A 19,410-nucleotide genomic window follows, 5' to 3' on the forward strand; every position below is an offset into this window, starting at 1 on the left:
AGGAAATTGGTTAGTGCGAAGAGTTGGGATTGGAATGGGAGATAGAAGGAAACAGGAAGAGAGAGAGGTAGAAAAGGAAAGGGGCCAAAAGGTGACAGAGTTGGAAGGGAGAAGAGGAAACAGATACTTGATCTTCCTTCTATAGATACTCAGTGGAAAGAATTTCTAATATCAGGATTCATGCAGTGCCTTGTGGCTTTAAAAAAATTACTTCTAATTATTGGTTTAACAATGGCCATTGGATCCTTTGTCTTTTTGTTTTTAAGGGGATAGAAGATCATCCCTTTTTACATTCTTAACATCTTTCATGTTCTCCAGACAATATAGGTGTATATGTTTTTTGTTTTGGTATGTATGTTTATATTATTTTGTTATGTTATGTCAAATTAAGAATATTAATTTTCAGCTAGGTGCAGTGGCACGCACCTGTAGTCCCAGCTACTTGGGAGGCTGAGGAAGGAGAATCACTTGAGCCCAGGAGTTTGAATCCAGCCTGGGATTCAAACCCATCTCTTTAAAAAAAAAAAAAAAAAAGGCCAGGTGCAGTTGTACACGCCTGTAATACCAGCACTTTGGGAGGGCGAGGTAGGAAGATTGCTTGAAGCCAGGAGTTCGAAACCAGCCTGGACAACATAGCAAGAGTCCATCTCCACAAAAAAAAAAAATGTTTTAAGTTAGCTGGGCATGGTGGCATGTCCCTGTAGACCCAGCTACTTGAGAGACTATGATGGGAGGATTATTTGAGCCCAAGAGTTCAAGGATACAGTGAGCTATGGTGGCACCACTGCACTCCAGCCTGGGCAACAGAGTGAGGTCTTATTGATCTGTCTTTAAAAAAGAAAAAAGAAAAAATTTTCATATCTACCCTTCTGTAGTAGTTTTTAATAGGACAAAATTAATCATGGCTTTCTTACATGTAATATATATTAGATTTTATCTTATGGTTACTCAATTAAATAAGACTCTGAATTTAAGAATTTTCTACTTCCCCTATTTCTACCTATCCCACAGCTATGGGGAAAGGATGGTATTGTTAAGCAAACTATCCCTCTCTTAAAATTTTGGATAGGATTAGTAATTTACATAGTCAGATGTAGGCTTTATACTCTAAAATATTCTGTTAAATATGTTGTTCTACTAGACATTATTACAAAGCTTTATTCTCTTGACAGGTTGAAATATTTGCTTACTTATTTTTCAGTATTCAGATATTCATTATTTTTTTCAACTTTATTTATTTATTTATTTATTTATTTATTTATTTTTTTTTTATTTTTTGAGACGGAGTCTCACTCTGTCACCCAGGCTGGAGTGCAGTGGCGATCCCGGCTCACTGCAAGCTCCACCTCCGGGGTTCACACCATTCTCCTGCCTCAGCCTCCCAAGTAGCTGGGACTACAGGCGCCCATCACCACGCCTGGCTAATTTTTGGTATTTTTTAGTAGAGACGGGGTTTCACCATGTTAGCCAGGATGGTCTCAATCTCCTGACCTCATGATCCACCCCCCTCGGCCTCCAAAGTGCTGGGATTACAGGCGTGAGCCACCGCACCCGGCCTCAACTTTATTTTTAAGACTGCTAGTTGAAAAGCATCTAAAAGCACACAGTTTTTACAATACCAAAAAGGTGATTTCTTTTTTGTGTGTTCTAATTTTTAAGCATTATTCCTTTCAAGTAATTTTTAAGCATTATTCCTTTCAAGAGTCAGCTTATAAATAACTTGGTCGGGCGCAGTGGCTCAAGCCTGTAATCCCAGCACTTTGGGAGGCCAAGGTGGGCCCATTACCTGAGGTCAGGAGATTGAGACCAGCCTGAGCAACATGGAGAAAACCCATCTCTGCTAAAAATACAAAGTTAGCCGGGCTTGGTGGTGCATGCCTGTAATCCCAGCTACTCGGGAGGATGAGGCAAGAGAATTGCTTGAACCTGGGAGGTGGAGGTTGCGGTTAGCCAAGACTGCGCCATTACACTCCAGCCTGGGCAACAAGAACAAAACTCCGTCTCAAATAAATAGATAAATAAGTAAATAACTTAAAAATAAAACAGTTAATGCTTAAGTAATCTTGACTTTAGTTGTGTTTAGTATGGCGTCTGTTGGGGACCCATCTTGTAAACTTTAAAGAAAGGACCTTTTAAAAGGCCAAAAGTTAAATTATCTTGAATCTATGACAAACCCACAGCCAATATCATACTGAATGGGCAAAAACTGGAAGCATTCCCTTTGAAAACTGGCACAAGACAGGGATGCCCTCTCTCACCACTCCTATTCAACATAGTGTTGGAAGTTCTGGCCAGGGCAATTAGGCAGGAGAAGGAAATAAAGGGTATTCAATTAGGAAAAGAGGAAGTCAAATTGTCCCTGTTTGCAGACGACATGATTGTATATCTAGAAAACCCCATTGTCTCAGCCCAAAATCTCCTTAAGCTGATAAGCAACTTCAGCAAAGTCTCAGGATACAAAATCAATGTACAAAAATCACAAGCATTCTTATACACCAACAACAGACAAACAGAGAGCCAAATCATGAGTGAACTCCCATTCACAATTGCTTCAAAGAGAATAAAATACCTAGGAATCCAACTTACAAGGGATGTGAAGGACCTCTTCAAGGAGAACTACAAACCGCTGCTCAATGAAATAAAAGAGGATACAAACAAATGGAAGAACATTCCATGCTCATGGGTAGGAAGAATCAATATCGTGAAAATGGCCATACTGCCCAAGGTAATTTACAGATTCAATGCCATCCACATCAAGCTACCAATGACTTTCTTCACAGAATTGGAAAAAACTACTTTAAAGTTCATATGGAACCAAAAAAGAGCCTGCATCGCCAAGTCAATCCTAAGCCAAAAGAACAAAGCTGGAGGCATCACACTACCTGACTTCAAACTATACTAGAAGGCTACAGTAACCAAAACAGCATGGTACTGGTACCAAAACAGAGATATAGATCAATGGAACAGAACAGAGCCCTCAGAAATAACGCCGCATATCTACAACTATCTGATCTTTGACAAACCTGAGAAAAACAAGAAATGGGGAAAGGATTCCCTATTTAATAAATGGTGCTGGGAAAACTGGCTAGCCATATGTAGAAAGCTGAAACTGGATCCCTTCCTTACACCTTATACAAAAATCAATTCAAGATGGATTAAAGACTAAAACGTTAGACCTAAAACCATAAAAACCCTAGAAGAAAACCTAGGCATTACCATTCAGGACATAGGCATGGGCAAGGACTTCATGTCTAAAACACCAAAAGCAATGGCAACCAAAGCCAAAATTGACAAATGGGATCTAATTTAAAGAGCTTCTGCACAGCAAAAGAAACTACCATGAGAGTGAACAGGCAACCTACAAAATGGGAGAAAATTTTTGCAACCTATTCATCTGACAAAGGGCTAATATCCAGAATCTACAATGAACTCAAACAGATTTACAAGAAAAAAACAAACAACCCCATCAACAAGTGGGCGAAAGACATGAACAGACACTTCTCAAAAGAAGACATTTATGCAGCCAAAAAACACATGAAAAAATGCTCACCATCACTGGCCATCAGAGAAATACAAATCAAAACCACAATGAGATACCATCTCACACCAGTTAGAATGGCAATCATTAAAAAGTCAGGAAACAGCAGGTGCTGGAGAGGATGTGGAGAAATAGGAACACCTTTACACTGTTGGTGGGACTGTAAACTAGTTCAACCATTGTGGAAGTCAGTGTGGCGATTCCTCAGGGATCTAGAACTAGAAATACCATTTGACCCAGCCATCCCATTACTGGGTATATACCCAAAGGACTATAAATCATGCTGCTATAAAGATACATGCACACATATGTTTATTGCGGCATTATTCACAATAGCAAAGACTTGGAACCAACCCAAATGTCCAACAATGATAGACTGGATTAAGAAAATGTGGCACATATACACCATGGAATACTATGCAGCCATAAAAAATGATGAGTTCATGTCCTTTGTAGGGACATGGATGAAATTGGAAATCATCACTCTCAGTAAACTATCGCAAGAACAAAAAACCAAACACTGCATATTCTCACTCATAGGTGGGAATTGAACAATGAGAACACATGGACACAGGAAGGGGAACATCACACTCTGGGGACGGTTGTGGGGTTGGGGGAGAGGGGAGGGATAGCATTGGGAGATATACCTAATGCTAGATGACGAGTTAGTGGGTGCAGCACACCAGCATGTCACATGTATACATATGTAACTAACCTGCACATTGTGCACATGTACCCTAAAACTTAAAGTATAATAATAATACATTAAAAAAAAAACTTTACAAGAATAGTAAATTTTAAGTAACAAAACTGTATAATATGTGGGATCCCTTCTGCATAATTGTATAATGTCAAGATTCAATATACTTCTTTTCTGACTTGTACTGTATAACTTGTGAATAAAGCAGGTCATTTTTGCAGAAACAAACAAACAAAAAAAAGTAACCGACTAGTTCTTTCTGTAATGTAAATACGAATATGTAGAAGACAAATATATTCTAAACCTTGGGGCCTCATTTGGCCGTCTTATGCCTTTAACACTTAAATTTAAAAAATGAGATATGGGAAAAAGTTTTATCAGTAATCAGTGAAGTGGAATTTCCACACAGTATTTGAAAATGGAGGGAAAGGTTATACGCTTTACGTTTCATTTTGGTAATACAATATATTAATGTAATTTTAACAAGATATACCATATGTTTCTGGAATGTTTTTAAAAACAAGTATCTATTTCCTGTTACTCCAAAAAGTTACCTTTGAATAAACTGATTTAGTTAATTCTTCATTTAAAAGGGTATATCATTGTCAGTGTATGACCAATAACCCTTTCCATTCTGTTCACACATTTACCCTATAGGTTCTAGACAATACTTATTTTTTGTTTTTTTGTTTTTTGTTTGTTTCTTTTTTTAGACAGGGTTTCACTTTTGTTTACCAGGCTGGGGTGCAGTGGCGTGATCTTGGGTCACTGCAACCTCTGCCTCCTGGGTTCAACCGATTCTCCTGCCTCAGCCTCCCGAGTAGCTGGGATTACAAGCATGTGCCAGCACACCCAGCTAATTTTTTGTATTTTTAGTAAAGATGGGGTTTCACCATGTTGGCCAGGCTGACCAACTCGAACTCCTGACCTTCTCGAACTCCTGACCTCAGGTGATCTGCCCCTCTCGGTCTCCCAAAGTATTGGGATTACAGGCGTGAGTCACCTCACCTGGCCAGTGTATTTGTTTATACATTCACAATTTCTTTTAAACTCCCCAGCATTGTTGAAAATGTCATTTATCATATACAAACAGGTTAAATATCTCTTATCTTAAATGCTTAGGACCCGAAGTGTTTCAGGTTTTGAATTTCTTTGGACTTTGAATTTCTTTGCATATACATAATGAGGTTTCATGGGAATGGTACCCAAGTGTAAACACAGAATTCATTTGTGTTTCATGTACAGCTATACACATAGCTTGAAGGTAATTTTACATAATATTTTAAATAATTTTGTGCATCAGAGTTTCAAAAAGCAAAGGTGTCACTGTTTCAGCCACCTTTGTAAACAATCTTTGTAAATAACCTGTTTGGCATCACCATCATTCCTGACTCTGAATTTATTTTTATTTTTATTTTTTTTGAGACGAAGTCTTGCTGTGTCACCCAGGCTGGAGTGCAGTGGCACAATCTTGGCTCACAGCAACCTCCACCTCCCAGGTTCAAGAGATTCTCCTGCCTCAGCCTCCCAAGTAGCTGGGATTACAAGCACCCACCACCACGCGCAGCTAATTTTTTGTATTTTTAGTAGAAACAGTGTTTCACCCGACTCTGAATTTATATGCTACCAATAAGCAATCCTTTTCTTATATTTCTTCACACATAAGTACTTAACACCGGTGCAATCATGACTCACTGCAGCCTCGACCTCTGGGGTTTAAGTGATCCTCCCACTCCAGCCTCCTAAGTAGCTGGGAATTGTATGTGCATACTACCACGCCCAGCTAATTTTTTTGATTTTTCTGTAGAAACAAGGTCTCACTATTGCCCAGGCTGGTCTTGAACTCCTGGGCTCAAGTGATCCTTCAACCTTAGCCTCCCAAAGTGCTGGGATTACAGGTGTGAACCACTGCACCCAGCCCAGGTGTGTAAATTTTTGAGCATTGTATTGGCACTAAAAAGTTTTGGATTTTGGAGCATTTAAGATTTTAGATTTTTGGCTGGGCATGGTGGCTCATGCCTGAATCCCAGCATTTTGGGAGGCCGAGGTGGGTGGATCACAAGGTTCGAGACCAGCCTGACCAACATGGTGAAACCCCGTCTCTACTAAAAATACAAAAATTAGCTGGGCGTGGTAGTGTGCACCTGTAATCTCAGCTACTGAGGAGGCTGAGGCAGGAGAATCACTTGAGCCCAGGAGGCAGAGGTTGCAGTGAGCTGAGATCACACCTCTGCACTCTAGCCTGGGCGACAGAGTGAGACTCAGTCTCAAAAAAAAAAAGATTTTAGATTTTTGGATTAGGGATGCTCAACCTGTATTTAACAAAGACAGGATACTTGTTTGTATCAATAGCTGAAGTCTAAATGATACTGCAATAACACACAATTTAAAAGAAGACAACAAAACAAAACTCAGTGGCTTACAACAACCGAGTTGGTAAAACCATGTGATGGCTCTCAAAACTTTCACTTGGACTTGGCACATTACTTCAGTTCACATTTGATTATCCAAACCAGTCACATGACCAAGCCTGTCAGTAGAGCAAGAATTATAGCCTTTCCAGATAATTGTGTAACTATAAAAATATTTATTACTCCTCCTTCAATAAAGACAACTCATAGAACCGGATGATTGCAAGTTGATTTTAGGTAAGAAATAAGTTTTGGTGGTTCTTGTTATAGAATGCTTATGTATCTCCACAGCTCAGCCAGCAGGAGTGCCAGAAATCTTAAAGAAAAGCTTGCATAGCTGTTCAGTGAAAGGAGAAGAAGAAGTGTTTTTAATCGGCAAGAACTTTCTGAAAGGAACTAAAGTTATTTTCCAAGAAAATGTTTCTGGTAAGTACGCATATTTGTGGTACAGATATTTGTATGTTTTCACTTTGTTATATGGATATAGTCATAGCTACAGAGTAAAAAAAATAGTTCAAAAGTTTAATAAATCACTGTTTTTATTTCAATCAGATGAAAACTCTTGGAAGTCAGAAGCTGAAATTGATATGGAACTATTTCATCAGGTAAAATTTAAGCTTTTTTATAATTTGGTTATTTACTCTCTGAGCAATTCAGTTTTGTTTTGAAATTTTCCTGAATCAATAGATTAAATTTCTTCTTCCTATGGGATTGATATGAATTATTTAAAGTTTCTTTCTTGAGTTTCTTTAACCGAAATAGAATTATTTTCCTAATGGTAAACATGACCACCTCTATTTTAAAAAGTTAGGATCATTAACAAATGTTTCCATTGTTAATAAACAAAATCTTTCTTTCCTGATATTTATTTTCTCTGAGGATTTGCATAATCTTAATCCACTATATAGTTAAATAAAAGGGAAACCAATATTTATTGAGAATCTGTTATGTTTCAGGTGCTTTATATTTGTTAAACCTTCTTGTGTTCAGAAGCACTCATCACACTGATATTAGTCTGTATTTGCAGGACCTTACCATGTATTGTTTCCCAAATAACAATGAAAACTTGAAAACAAGGATCAAGACCTGACTTAGGAATTCGTATTTAGAGCAGACAGGACCAAACCCCTAGAAATTGAGACTAACAGAAGGCCAAATTTATAAGCAAGTTAGAAGGCACATGGAGAAGAGGTAGTATGTACAGGTGTAGACCTGAGACAGAGAGAGAAGAGAGAAACAGGAACAAGCTAATGTGTAAATTACCCAAAGCCTAAAATTTAGTGTAAGCTGATGGGGAAAGAAAAGAGCACATGACAGAAGGTAGAGAAATAGAAGAGGCAAAAATTAGACAATCTATAGCCACTTTATCCAAAAAGTTTATAATTTCCTTGTTGTTTTAAAATTTATTTTTTATTCCTTTGTGTATTTTTAAAAACCTAATAAAATTTAAAACATATATCCAATATATTGCCACACTCAAGGCTCAGGGCACAGCCAAGACTGTTCCCACTTCATACACCAGACACAAGTTCAAAGGTCCCCAGGCCACCCTCTTTTTTTGAACGAGTGGCTCAAACAGTATTTTTCCTACTGTCCCCTTGGATTTGATAACTTCCTAGAAAAATTCACAGAACTCTGGGAAGTGCTATACTTAGTGCCTGTAGTTTTTTTGTTTGTTTGTTTTTGTTTTGTTGTTGTTTTAAGACAGTCTTGCTCTGTCGCCAGGCTGGCATACAGTGGCGCGATTTCAGCTCACTGCAACCTCTGACTCCCTGGTTCAAGCAATTCTCCTGTCTCAGCCTCCTGAGTAACTGGGACTACAGGCACGTGCCACCATGTCCAGCTAATTTTTGTATTTTTAGAAGAGACGGGGTTTCACCATGTTGGCCAGGATGGCCTCCATCTCCTGACCTCATGATCTGCCCGCCTTGGCCTCCCAAAGTGCTGGGATTACAGGTGTGAACCACTGTGCCTGGCCTAGTGCCTATAGTTTTACAACAAAAGGATAGAAATCAGAATCAGCTAAAGGGAGAGATGCATAACACAAGGTCTCGGAGTGTCCCAGGCACTAACCTTCTGTCATCCTCAGGAAGACATTACCATCTTGGCATAGCAATGTGTGATGATAACAATATGCAGAGAATTACCAACCAGGGAAGCTCACCCAAGCCTTTGGTGTCCAGAGTTATTATTTCAGACCTGATTATATACTGCCCATGCAGCTACCTTTGGTCTTCACTTCCACAAGGTTAGAATTGATATGGTGTGTTCCAAAGCCTCTGTTATAAATCACATTGTTAGACTATCCAGTGACCAAAGCTCTCAAGTAAATACCACTGTCACACAAGACATTGCAGGAACCTAGAGATTACCTCCTAGCAGCCAGAGGTAAAGACCAGAACTCTCTCTGGGTGAAGTTAATTATTTCCTAGACAATATCGTATGGTGTGGAGATTCCTATATATCTAGACAAATGCTATGTGGCAAGTTTTCCTCTGGCCTTATGCAACTACATGTTGTGGGAAAGAGATAATGGGACTTAACAAACATTCCTTTGTCACACAGACCATTGGGCAATATCTCCTAGGGTTTATAGTCAGACTAGTCTTAATTGAAGTTCTAATACCTGCTTTGTCATTAGCAATCTGTGTTAACTAAGTAAGACAAATCACTTTTGTGCTCCAGTTTTCTGATCTGTAAGATAAGCGCTTTCATTAGATTATTTGAGACTCCTCTGACTCTAACATTTTATTATTTCTTATATTATTTGATCAGACCATCTCCACTCCCATGAACCAACAATAGCTTCCTCTGGAGTACTCCTGGAGGTTAGAGGCAATGTATTATAATTCTTCTGTGTTCCTTGTAATACCAAACACTTAATAGATACACAAGAAAAACTTAGTAGTTCATTTTATTCACCTTGAAGAAAAAAATGGGTGACTGTGTGGTCTAAGTAAGGTTCATTTGTTCTTTCCGAGGATACTTCAAACCCTAATTTCAGCCAGGTCTTTAAATACCTAGAGTTGTAATCCTAACTGAAACTTAATTTATTCATGCAGTACTTTTGTATGCTATGAACATGTTTTGTTTCTTGACAAATTAGTTAGATTAATGTAGACTCCCTTGCTTGTAATGCTCTTTTATGATTGTTATTCTTATGATAAAGATTGATAGATAAGGAGACTATTTCTGGAGATTGAGAGACTTGCCTTATAAATTATACAAAATATCAATGACATAGCCCCAACAAATTGTAGTATTAACTTGCTATTTTGTATAAAACTTTATATTCATAAGTTATCCTCCCTCCCTACCTCCATTTTTCTTTCTCTCTCTCTCTTGCCTTTTGAGGCATGGGGTAGTTATATTTTTAAAACACTTTTTTTCAAGGCAGTTATGCCAGCTACAGTAGGTTAAAGAATAATAATCATAAAAATAAGACACGTGGTGGAATGGAAAGGAATTATATCCTTATTTGGTGACTATATCTAGAGGTCCTGGGGTTTTTGCAAGCAAGTATGTAAACAAACTAAATCATAATATAATCTGTCATTAATTCTGTGGTTTTGTTCATTTTTATCTTTTTCAGAGAGAGGTTTTATTTTATTTTTTTTCTAAAGGGGTTTTCTTGGAAGCCTTTTCTTTGAGTGGAATCAGAGCTGAGATCCTAGAGAATTGATTCTAGAGATTATATTAAAGGAAGAAAACCCACAAAGTAAACCTTTAGGGGGAAGAAAATGTGTTGAGTCTGGGCATGGTGACTCATACCTATAATCCCAGCACTTTGGGAGGTAGAGGCAGGAGGATTGCTTGAAGCTGGGAGTTTAAGACCAGCCTGGGCAACATAGTGAGATCCCATCTCTACAAAAAATTTAAAATATAGCCAGGCATGGTGGCACATGCATATAGTTCCAGCTACTTGGGAGGCTGAGGTCAGAGAATCACTTGAGCCCAGGAAGTTGAGGCTGCAGTGAGCTCTGATTCCGCCACTGCACTTCCACGTGGGTGACAGTGAGACCCTGTCTCAAACAAAAAAAAAAAGACAACACACTTTGGATGTGATCAGTAAAGAAATATTAGGCCTACACAAAAAAAGTTGAAAGGGAATCTCTACAATATTTAAAAATACCCAGCAGATGGTATAGTAGAAAAGACCATTTAAAGATAATTTCACAAATTGCAATTGTGAAAGATTGTAATAGCCATTCAGTTGCAAACCCAAAATCAATTCGTCAGGTATTACACTTTTTCTATCATATTATAAATATTGCCAGGCATGTGGCTCATGCCTATAATCCCAGCAGTTTGGGAGGCCGAGGCAGGTGAATCACCTGAGGTCAGGAGTTCGCGACCAGCCTAGACAATATGGCAAAACCCCATTTCTACTAAAAATACAAAAATTTGCTGGGTGTGGTGGCGTATGCCTGTAATCCCAGCTACTTAGGAGGCTGAGGCAAGAGAATCACTTGAACCCAGGAGGCGGAGGTTGCAGTGAGCTGAGATCACGCCATTGCACTCCAGCCTGGGCAACAAGAGTGAAACTGTCTCAAAAAAAAAAAGTAATACGGTATTATAAATATTGAGACTAATGAAGTCTGGAAAAACAATTCTTTGTTCAATTGTTTTCTGGTCTTCTGGTCCATAGTATACCTCATGCTCATGTATACCAAATATGATGGGTACATGATCATTCATTATGTCTATTCCCTTTTAACAACTGTAGATGAGTTATATATAACATTAATTACCTATTAAAAATATATATATAAAGGGATATTCAATCTATATATACAAATATACATAAAAGGATAGCTCGGGGAAGATGGTATAAATGTGGAAAGAAAATTCTTGAAAGAAGTACAAAAAAAAGATCCTCAGAAGAATTTGTGGGAAGAGCTAGACTAAACAAAGACTTGAAAGCTTAGAGGTTATGTTTTCCAAATCAGTTCTAAGAGTAATTTTGTAATGGGTCTTTGGTCAAGTCTAATTGTAGATATTCTAATTATGTAGGTATTCTAATTATATATATTCCCAACTGTAAAATTAATGTGACAAAATAAAAAGTATCTCATAGAAGAGTGAAAGATATCTAGCACCATTGCTGGTACACTCTGAAAAAGATTATCTGCTAGGGAAAAAGTTATTTTGAATCTAAGCAGATTTTTCTAAGAAATTAAAATTCAATTGTTTTCCTTTTTTTATCCCAAAGAGCATTATACCTGCTCCCAAAGCCTCCCAACCCTTTGTATGTTTTGTATGTACTGTATCCCTAGCTCAGTGATAGTTAATTGTTTCTAATTTATGAGAGGGTATTAAAAATAGCTTTTGATCACTAGTGACAGTTTACCTAATTTTAAATTCAGATCAGTTGTAGAATTTCTAGATTCAGATTGAGGAAGTTTGAAGAATTAGTAGCAAAATAGGTTCATTTGGTTTTTAAAAGGTTTCAAAATTAGTTTTACTTAAATGTGCTCTCCAAAGCAAGTAGAGTAAAAGTATTTTGATAAAATATGCATCTGATTTGTAGACACTAGTCCTGTTACTAATTGCCAAGAAACAAGTTTTTATTCAAAAGAATAGTTTGAATTATGGAGTTTGCCAAACAGTTTTAAGAGTGAGAGCTCTCACAAGCTGTTCATTCAACCATCTCCTTAACTCTAGATAGACTGTTTCTGTGACATAGTTGTAGTGTTTAAACAACAGAGTAAAAATGAGGTAGACAAGATTCAGTAACTCTGTTTCTTAGAAGTTAGATCAATACCAGTGCATTTTTTATGACCTTGTATGTGTTCAGATTTAGCTCCTGCCTCATAACTGTGGATGTATGCATATTTGTACGTTTTTCCACCTAGTTGAAAAGAATGTGGTTTTTTTGAGATGGCTAACTTAGGAGGCATTCTGTTAATGCCGTAAATTAGAAGCTAGTTTTTTGTTTTTTTGTTTTTTGTTTTTGGAGACAGAGTTACGCTCTTGTTGCCCAGGCTGGAGTGCAATGACGCGCTCTTGGCTCACCTCAATCTCCGCCCCCCGGGTTCAAGCGATTCTTCTGCCTCAGCCTCCTGAGTAGCTGGGATTACAGGCATGTGCCACCAGGGCTGGCTAATTTTTTGTATTTTTAGTAGAAACAGGGTTTCACCATGTTAACCAGGTTGTTCTCAAACTCCTGACCTCAGGTGATCTGCCCACCTCGGCCTCCCAAAGTGTTGGGATTACAGGCGTGAGCCACCGTGCCTGGCCTAGTTCTTTATTTATAATGTGACTGTATTTCAGAGAGTGTTTTAAGATGGCTCAGAAACAAATTAAATTCTCAGAAATGGAAACCTTGACCTTGATCTCATTTGTCCCATGTTTTCTATTCAACTGAGTCAACGAACTATGTAGTCTAACTAAATTTTAAATGTCATCAAACTCACGTCACCCTCAGCTGTCAGCTTCGGCCTCCTGCAAATCAGATCATTAGTGAAAAAGCATAATCACTACCCTGTGATATCCCCTACCATTATAATAATCTACTAGGGAAGAAGAAAAAAAAGTCAAATATGGCTCATATTACCCTCTAAGAAGATATAGTACCCTCGAGTAAGTACTGGTGAAACTTTTATGAACTCTGCCTTTCTCTTATAAGGATGCTTCTGCCACTGTTCCAACTAAAAACATCTTTGGTTTACTGAGATGTGGATAAACTGAACCCAATTTGACTTAAAATGAGAATTATGTTGTTAGGAGTAGCGAACTGCATTGTGAAATACATCTCACATTGAGGTTGTACAGAACGTATAGTAACTGACTTTGCCCTTGGTGGGCATATTTTTTTTCTAATAATTTATTCATTCTTTTATTCAATATGTACCTTATGTAAGGTACTATTCTTTACAAGTGAGACAGAGTGAAGAACAAAACAGCCTAGATCCTCATGGAGCTTACATTCTTATGTTTGGAGAAAGACCAAAAAACAAGCAAATAGGGTAATTTGCAGGGGTGATGATAAGTGCTGTTATGGAAATAAACAAGATTATGTTATAAGGTTGGGGAAGGGTTTTTGCTTTAAATAGGATGATCAGGGAAGGCTTCTCTGAGGTGACATTTGTATCTGACCTGATAATGGGTTAGGAACTCACCATTTGAGGAGGTGAAGGAATAATATTGCAATTGAAGAGAATAACAAGTATAGAGAATCTGAGGTAAAACTGAGTTTAGTATGTTAAAAGAAGGGACCGAGGTCAGCGTGGCTACAGTGTAGTGAGCTAGAAGAGCAGGAATGAGATGAAGTTGACAGGGCAGGGATCTTGACCTTGTAAGCCATTGTAAAACACTTGGATTTTACCTTGAAAGCAGTGTTAAGATTAATATCCTGATGCCTGTGAACCTGAGCTTTAAAATGCATTCTTTTTTTTTAATCACTTTTTAAACTTTACAGCTAACAGGAAATATACTTAATTTAAAATTTTTAAATTTAAGTATTGCTTCTTTTCCAACTCTTGTGCTTTTCTTTACATTAGAATCATCTTATTGTGAAGGTTCCCCCCTATCATGACCAACATATAACTTTGCCTGTGTCAGTGGGAATATATGTAGTGACGAATGCTGGAAGATCTCATGATGTTCAACCATTCACTTACACTCCAGACCCAGGTATGTCAAAATGAAAAATTCAGAACTAAAACAAATAATTAATTTCCAGTTTTTTGAAAGAATATGAAGATGACTAGCCAACCAAAAAGAAAGTTGCTCACTAAGATGAATTGATGTTAGTTTCTTTTGGAAATGACATTATTTTCTAAGAGGACAGCCGCCAAATACTGCTTTTACTCTTATGTTAAGGAATCATTTCTACCTTATACTATAATAATGAAAGCCAGCAATGCTCTGAAGTCACATTCTCTGAAGCTATCTGACAGGTTACTCCTCCATAAGAATTTCCATGCATTGACTACCGCTTATGTGCAGAAACCTGAAAGTGACAACTTTGGGAAATTGCTAATAGTTTAGTTTGGCTGGTTTATAGGGTACATTTTGAGAGAGAGAAGAGATAAACTAGAGTGACAGGTGATAAAATAAAAAATCCCAAAGACTGATGGTGAATAAATATTTTTGTCTTTCTATATTGCCCCATAATACCTGATAAATATTTTAAATAAAACTTTGGTTGGGTTAAAACGATATTTTAGGCTGGGTGCGGTGATGCACACCTGTAATCTCAGCACTTTGGGAGGCCGAGGCGGGTGGATCACCTGAGGTCAGGGGTTTGAGATGAGGCTGGCCAACATGTTGAAACCCTGTCTCTACTAAAAAAAAAAAAAAAAAAAAAAATTAGCTGGGTGTGGTGATGGGTGCTTGTAATCCCAGCTACTGGGGAGGCTGAGGAAGGAGAATTGCCTGAACCTAGGAGGTACAGGTTGCAGTGAGCTGAGATTGTGCCATTGCACTCCAGCCTGGGCGATAGAGCGAGATTGTCTCAAAAACAGAAATCAAAACAAAAACCTGATATTTTAGAAATGAGAGGAACTAAATTTTTTTTTTTTTGCATGTGAGTGGGAGACGGAGTCTCGCTGTGTCACCCAGGCTGGAGTGCAATGGCGCGATCTTGGCTCACTGCAACCTCCACCTCCTGGGTTCAAGCTATTCTCCTGCCTCAGCCTCCCGAGTAGCTGGGACTACGGGCGTACACCGCCACGCCCAGCTAATTTTTGTTTTTTTAGTAGAGACAAGGTTTCACCATGTTAGCTAGGCTGGTCTCAAATTCCTGACCTTGTGATCCACCTGCCTCGACCTCCCAAAGTGCTGGGATTACAGGCGTGAGCCACCACGTCCGACCCTAAAATGTTCAAAGTTTAGAAGATACCTATTTATGAAGTGTCTCATAAGTTATTTGCCTGCATTCATTTAGATGCCTGAAAAACGCAAAAAGCCTCCTTTTGGCAGAAATGGGGAGAACATTTTGGAAATGGAAACTCTTTGCATGCTCCATTGACCTAGGCTTGGCTTCTGCCATGTTTACCATTGGTTCAGTTCAGTCCAGTCTCAAGCATACTTCAGAATTAGCAGTTCTTCTCTATCTGTAGTTTATTAGTATGTTATTTCCATATAGTTCAAGATCCAGTGAGGTAGAAGGTAAAGAATGGGGCAAAGAAAGAAAGCCCTGGCATCAAAAAGTGAAGAAAACAGTAGCTAGGACAGAATAACAACTAGTTTAAGTTAATTGCTTTCTATCACTTAATTTTTCTGTTCACTATTCTCTTTTCTTTTCTTTTCTTTTCTTTTTGAGATGGAGTCTTGTGTTGCCCAGGCTGGGGTGCAGTAGCGTGATCCTGGGTCATTGCAACCTCTGCCTCCCAGGTTCAAGCGATTTTCCTACCTCATCCTCTAATGAATAGCTGGCACTACAGGCATGCACCACCACACGTGGCTAATTTTTGTTAGTAGAGACAGGGTTTTGCCATGTTGGCCAGGCTGGTCTCAAACTCCTGACCTCAGGTGATCTGCCCGCCTCGGCCTCCCAAAGTGCTGGGATTACAGGCGTGAGCCACCACTCCCAGCCTCCTATTTTATTCTTAATCGTATCTGAATTTTGCAACATTATTTTCTACTAATTTGTTACAAAAGGTATGCCACAGTACAGCACTGTTAAAATACCCCTTGAAGGCCTGGCATGGTGGCTCACACCTGTAATCCTAGCACATTGGGAGGCCGAGGTGGGAGAATCACTTAAGGCCAGGAATTCAAAACCAGCCTGGCCAACATGGTGAAACCCCTCTCTACTAAAAATACAAAAATTAGCCAGGCGTGGTAGTGGGCACCTGTTTACCCAGCTACGTGGGAGGCTGAGACAGGAGAATCTCTTGAACCCGGGAGGTGGATGTTGCAGTGAGCCAAGATCACACCACTATACTCTAGCCTGGGAAACAGAGTGAGACTTTGTCAAAAAATAAATAAATAAATAACCTTGATATTTGTCTCAGAATTAAAGATCATGTGTGAAAACTTTGGACCAAAAAGGCAAAGTTTAGAAATAACATCCTGGCTTCAACAAAAATAGGAGAAAGAAGATTGGCTTATTCTCAAAGACCAAATATTTTATTGTTTCCTTTCTAGGAAGGCTTAAAACATCTAAGGAAATTTGATATAAAATTAATAATAGTTGGCTGGGCATGGTGACTCACGCCTGTAATCCCAGCCAGCACTTCGGGAGGCCAAGGCAGGTGGATCACGAGGTCAGGAGATCAGGACCATCCTGGCTAACACGGTGAAACCCATCTCTACTAAAAATACAAAAAAATTAGCCGGGCGCGGTGGCGGGCACCTGTAGTCCCAGCTACTCGGGAGGCTGAGGCAGGAGAATGGCGTGAACCTGGGAGGCAGAGCTTGCAGTGAGCTGAGATTGCGCCAGTGTACTCCAGCCTGGGCGACAGAGCAAGACTCCATCTCAAAAAAAAAAAAAAAAAAAGAAAGAAAATTAATGATAGTTAAAGCATTTTAGTAACTGATAGTTACTAAATATTGACATTTAATGTTTTGCAGGAGCTTGCACAAACATGAGAAGAAAGATGGTATAATTAATACATAGGATTTGTTTCCTGATGAGCTTCTGCATCAGTTGTGTTGGAAGGGAAAGGAATTTATGTCAGGAAATAGCCTTAAAGGTTTTGCTATCCTGAAAACACTGAGATTTTCTTGTCTTCACTTGTTTCTTTGTTTTTATTGATATGAGACTTCAGGACTTTGAAGTACTTAGCATCAACACTAAGAATCATCATTTCTTAGTGATAAATGCTAATTATTAGAAATTGGCCTTTGATAAATTGCTGAATAAACAACTTTTAAGTATTCTACTTCAAAGGCTATACTAATTGCCTAATTTTGGCCATTCTTAGGCAATCATTACTGTATGTTTGCTCTTTCAAGTTTTCCCCCAGCATATTTTGTATGTTAGAGATAGCAATCACTCTTAGAAAACCTTGTTTGAATAAATATAACGTATGCAAACTTTGTAATACAATCTAATGTCTTAGCTTCTGCCTCTATGATACAGCTAATTAGTCTTCCTGCAATTTTCGTTTTTTTGTTTTTGTTTTTGTTTTGTTTTGTTTTTTTGAGATGAAATCTTGCTCTGTCACCTAGGCTGGAGTGCAGTGGCGTGATCTCGGCTCACTGCAACCTCCACCTCCCAGGTTCAGGCAATTCTCCTGCCACAGCCTCCGAAGTAGCTGGGACTACAGGTGCCCACCACCACACCTGGCTAATTTTTGTATTTTTAGTAGAGACGGGGTTTCACCATGTTGGCCAGGCTGGTCTCTAACTCCTGACCTCAAGTGATCTGCCTGCCTCAGCCTCCCAAAGTGTTGGGATTACAGGCATGAGCCACAATTGTACTTTTTTGTATTTTATGAAATGTGATAATCTTTTCAAGTGTCCATGAGAAGTGTCTTGGAAGCCATGAGAGAGAATATGATTTCAGGAAAACTTGGGCACAGAGAATTTGGCCTATCTCAGTATGACAAACTAATAGCTGTTGTGATTCATTTAGAGACTGTTGTTAAATATTTGATTACTCAATAGTGTATTATTATAGCAGCCAAAACAAGGTCCATCCTAATATTTACATGTTGGAGTAGAAGTGGTGACTGTTAATACTATTAGTTGAAATACTTAAAAGTTATAAATAAAACTAACAAATCATTAAGTGAAATACCTCCTATCTTACTTTGACCAAAATACCCTCATAACAACCTGAAAGGCTAAATTTGAATTTAGTTTGAATTCAAACTGCTTTGAGTTCTAAGCTGGGCTATGGTAGCATGAGGAGAGAGCATCCCTGCCTGCCACCCTTCTTTTGCCACTTTTTGGCTCCATCCTATACTTGGAAGCCTTTGATACCTTAATCAGTGTTTCCACCTAATATGCCTAAGAGTGCTCACAAAATCTAGGATAGTTGTACAGAAAATCTAGGGATTGGCCGGGCACGGTGGCTCACGCCTGTAATCCCAGCACTTTGGGAGGCCGAGGTGGGCAGATCACGAAGTCAGGAGATCGAGACCATCCTGGCTAACACAGTGAAACCCCGTCTCTACTAAAAAATACAAAAAATTAGCCAGGCGTGGTGGCAAGTGCCTGTAGTCCCAGCTACTCAGGAGGCTGAGGCAGGAGAATGGCATGAACCCGGGAGGCAGAGCTTGCAGTAAGCTGAGATCGCGCCACTGTACTCCAGCCTTGGCAACAGAGCAAGACTCCATCTAAAAAAAAAAAAAGAAAAAAAAGAAAATCTAGGGATCCTGGGTGCCTGTTACATGGTCTAAAGGTAGGGTCAAGGCAAAGGCTCAAGTGAACATATCCTGGTTCCACACATTCTTCCAGGTACAGACCTTCTAACATCCAATGGGGCCATACTGCCCCAAATCAAAATGTGTATTCTCTCAGGCATTTAGATACTTTTCAGAGTCATAAAACCTTTGTATTATTGATAGTCTCTGAAGCTTTGCTTAGCCATTAAAACATTTTAATTTTTTATTTTTTTTACTTCAGCCTATTCAGACACAAAAATCACACTAGATGTTATTTGCTGTAACTCCACAGTGGTGATTTCTATAAGAAATGGGGACGTAATATTTAACATCTTTTTTTTTCTAAAAAAGAAATTACTGGCTGGGTGAGGTGGCTCACATTTGTGGTCCTGACACTTCAGGAGGCCAAGGCAAGAGGATCACTTGAGCCCAGGACTTTGAGACCAGCCTGGGCAATATAGTGAGACGCCCCCCACCATC

The 19,410-nt window shown here is 38.8% G+C and overlaps 1 protein-coding gene across 22 annotated transcripts in view; it reads left to right on the plus strand.

Annotated features, from left to right (window-relative positions):
- Positions 1-19,410, plus strand: part of NFAT5 (nuclear factor of activated T cells 5) — a 136,509-nt gene that overhangs the window by 100,959 nt on the left and 16,140 nt on the right. For all 22 annotated transcript variants that reach the window (XM_063797336.1, XM_016930085.4, XM_063797332.1 and 19 more), the window contains 3 exons: positions 6,941-7,075; positions 7,202-7,254; positions 14,152-14,284. In XM_063797336.1, the coding sequence (XP_063653406.1) occupies positions 6,941-7,075; positions 7,202-7,254; positions 14,152-14,284 (321 nt within the window). The remainder of the gene's footprint in view (positions 1-6,940; positions 7,076-7,201; positions 7,255-14,151; positions 14,285-19,410) is intronic.

Source organism: Pan troglodytes, chromosome 18 (assembly GCF_028858775.2).
Source record: "Pan troglodytes isolate AG18354 chromosome 18, NHGRI_mPanTro3-v2.0_pri, whole genome shotgun sequence".
In the NCBI taxonomy this organism is placed as follows: domain Eukaryota; kingdom Metazoa; phylum Chordata; class Mammalia; order Primates; family Hominidae; genus Pan; species Pan troglodytes.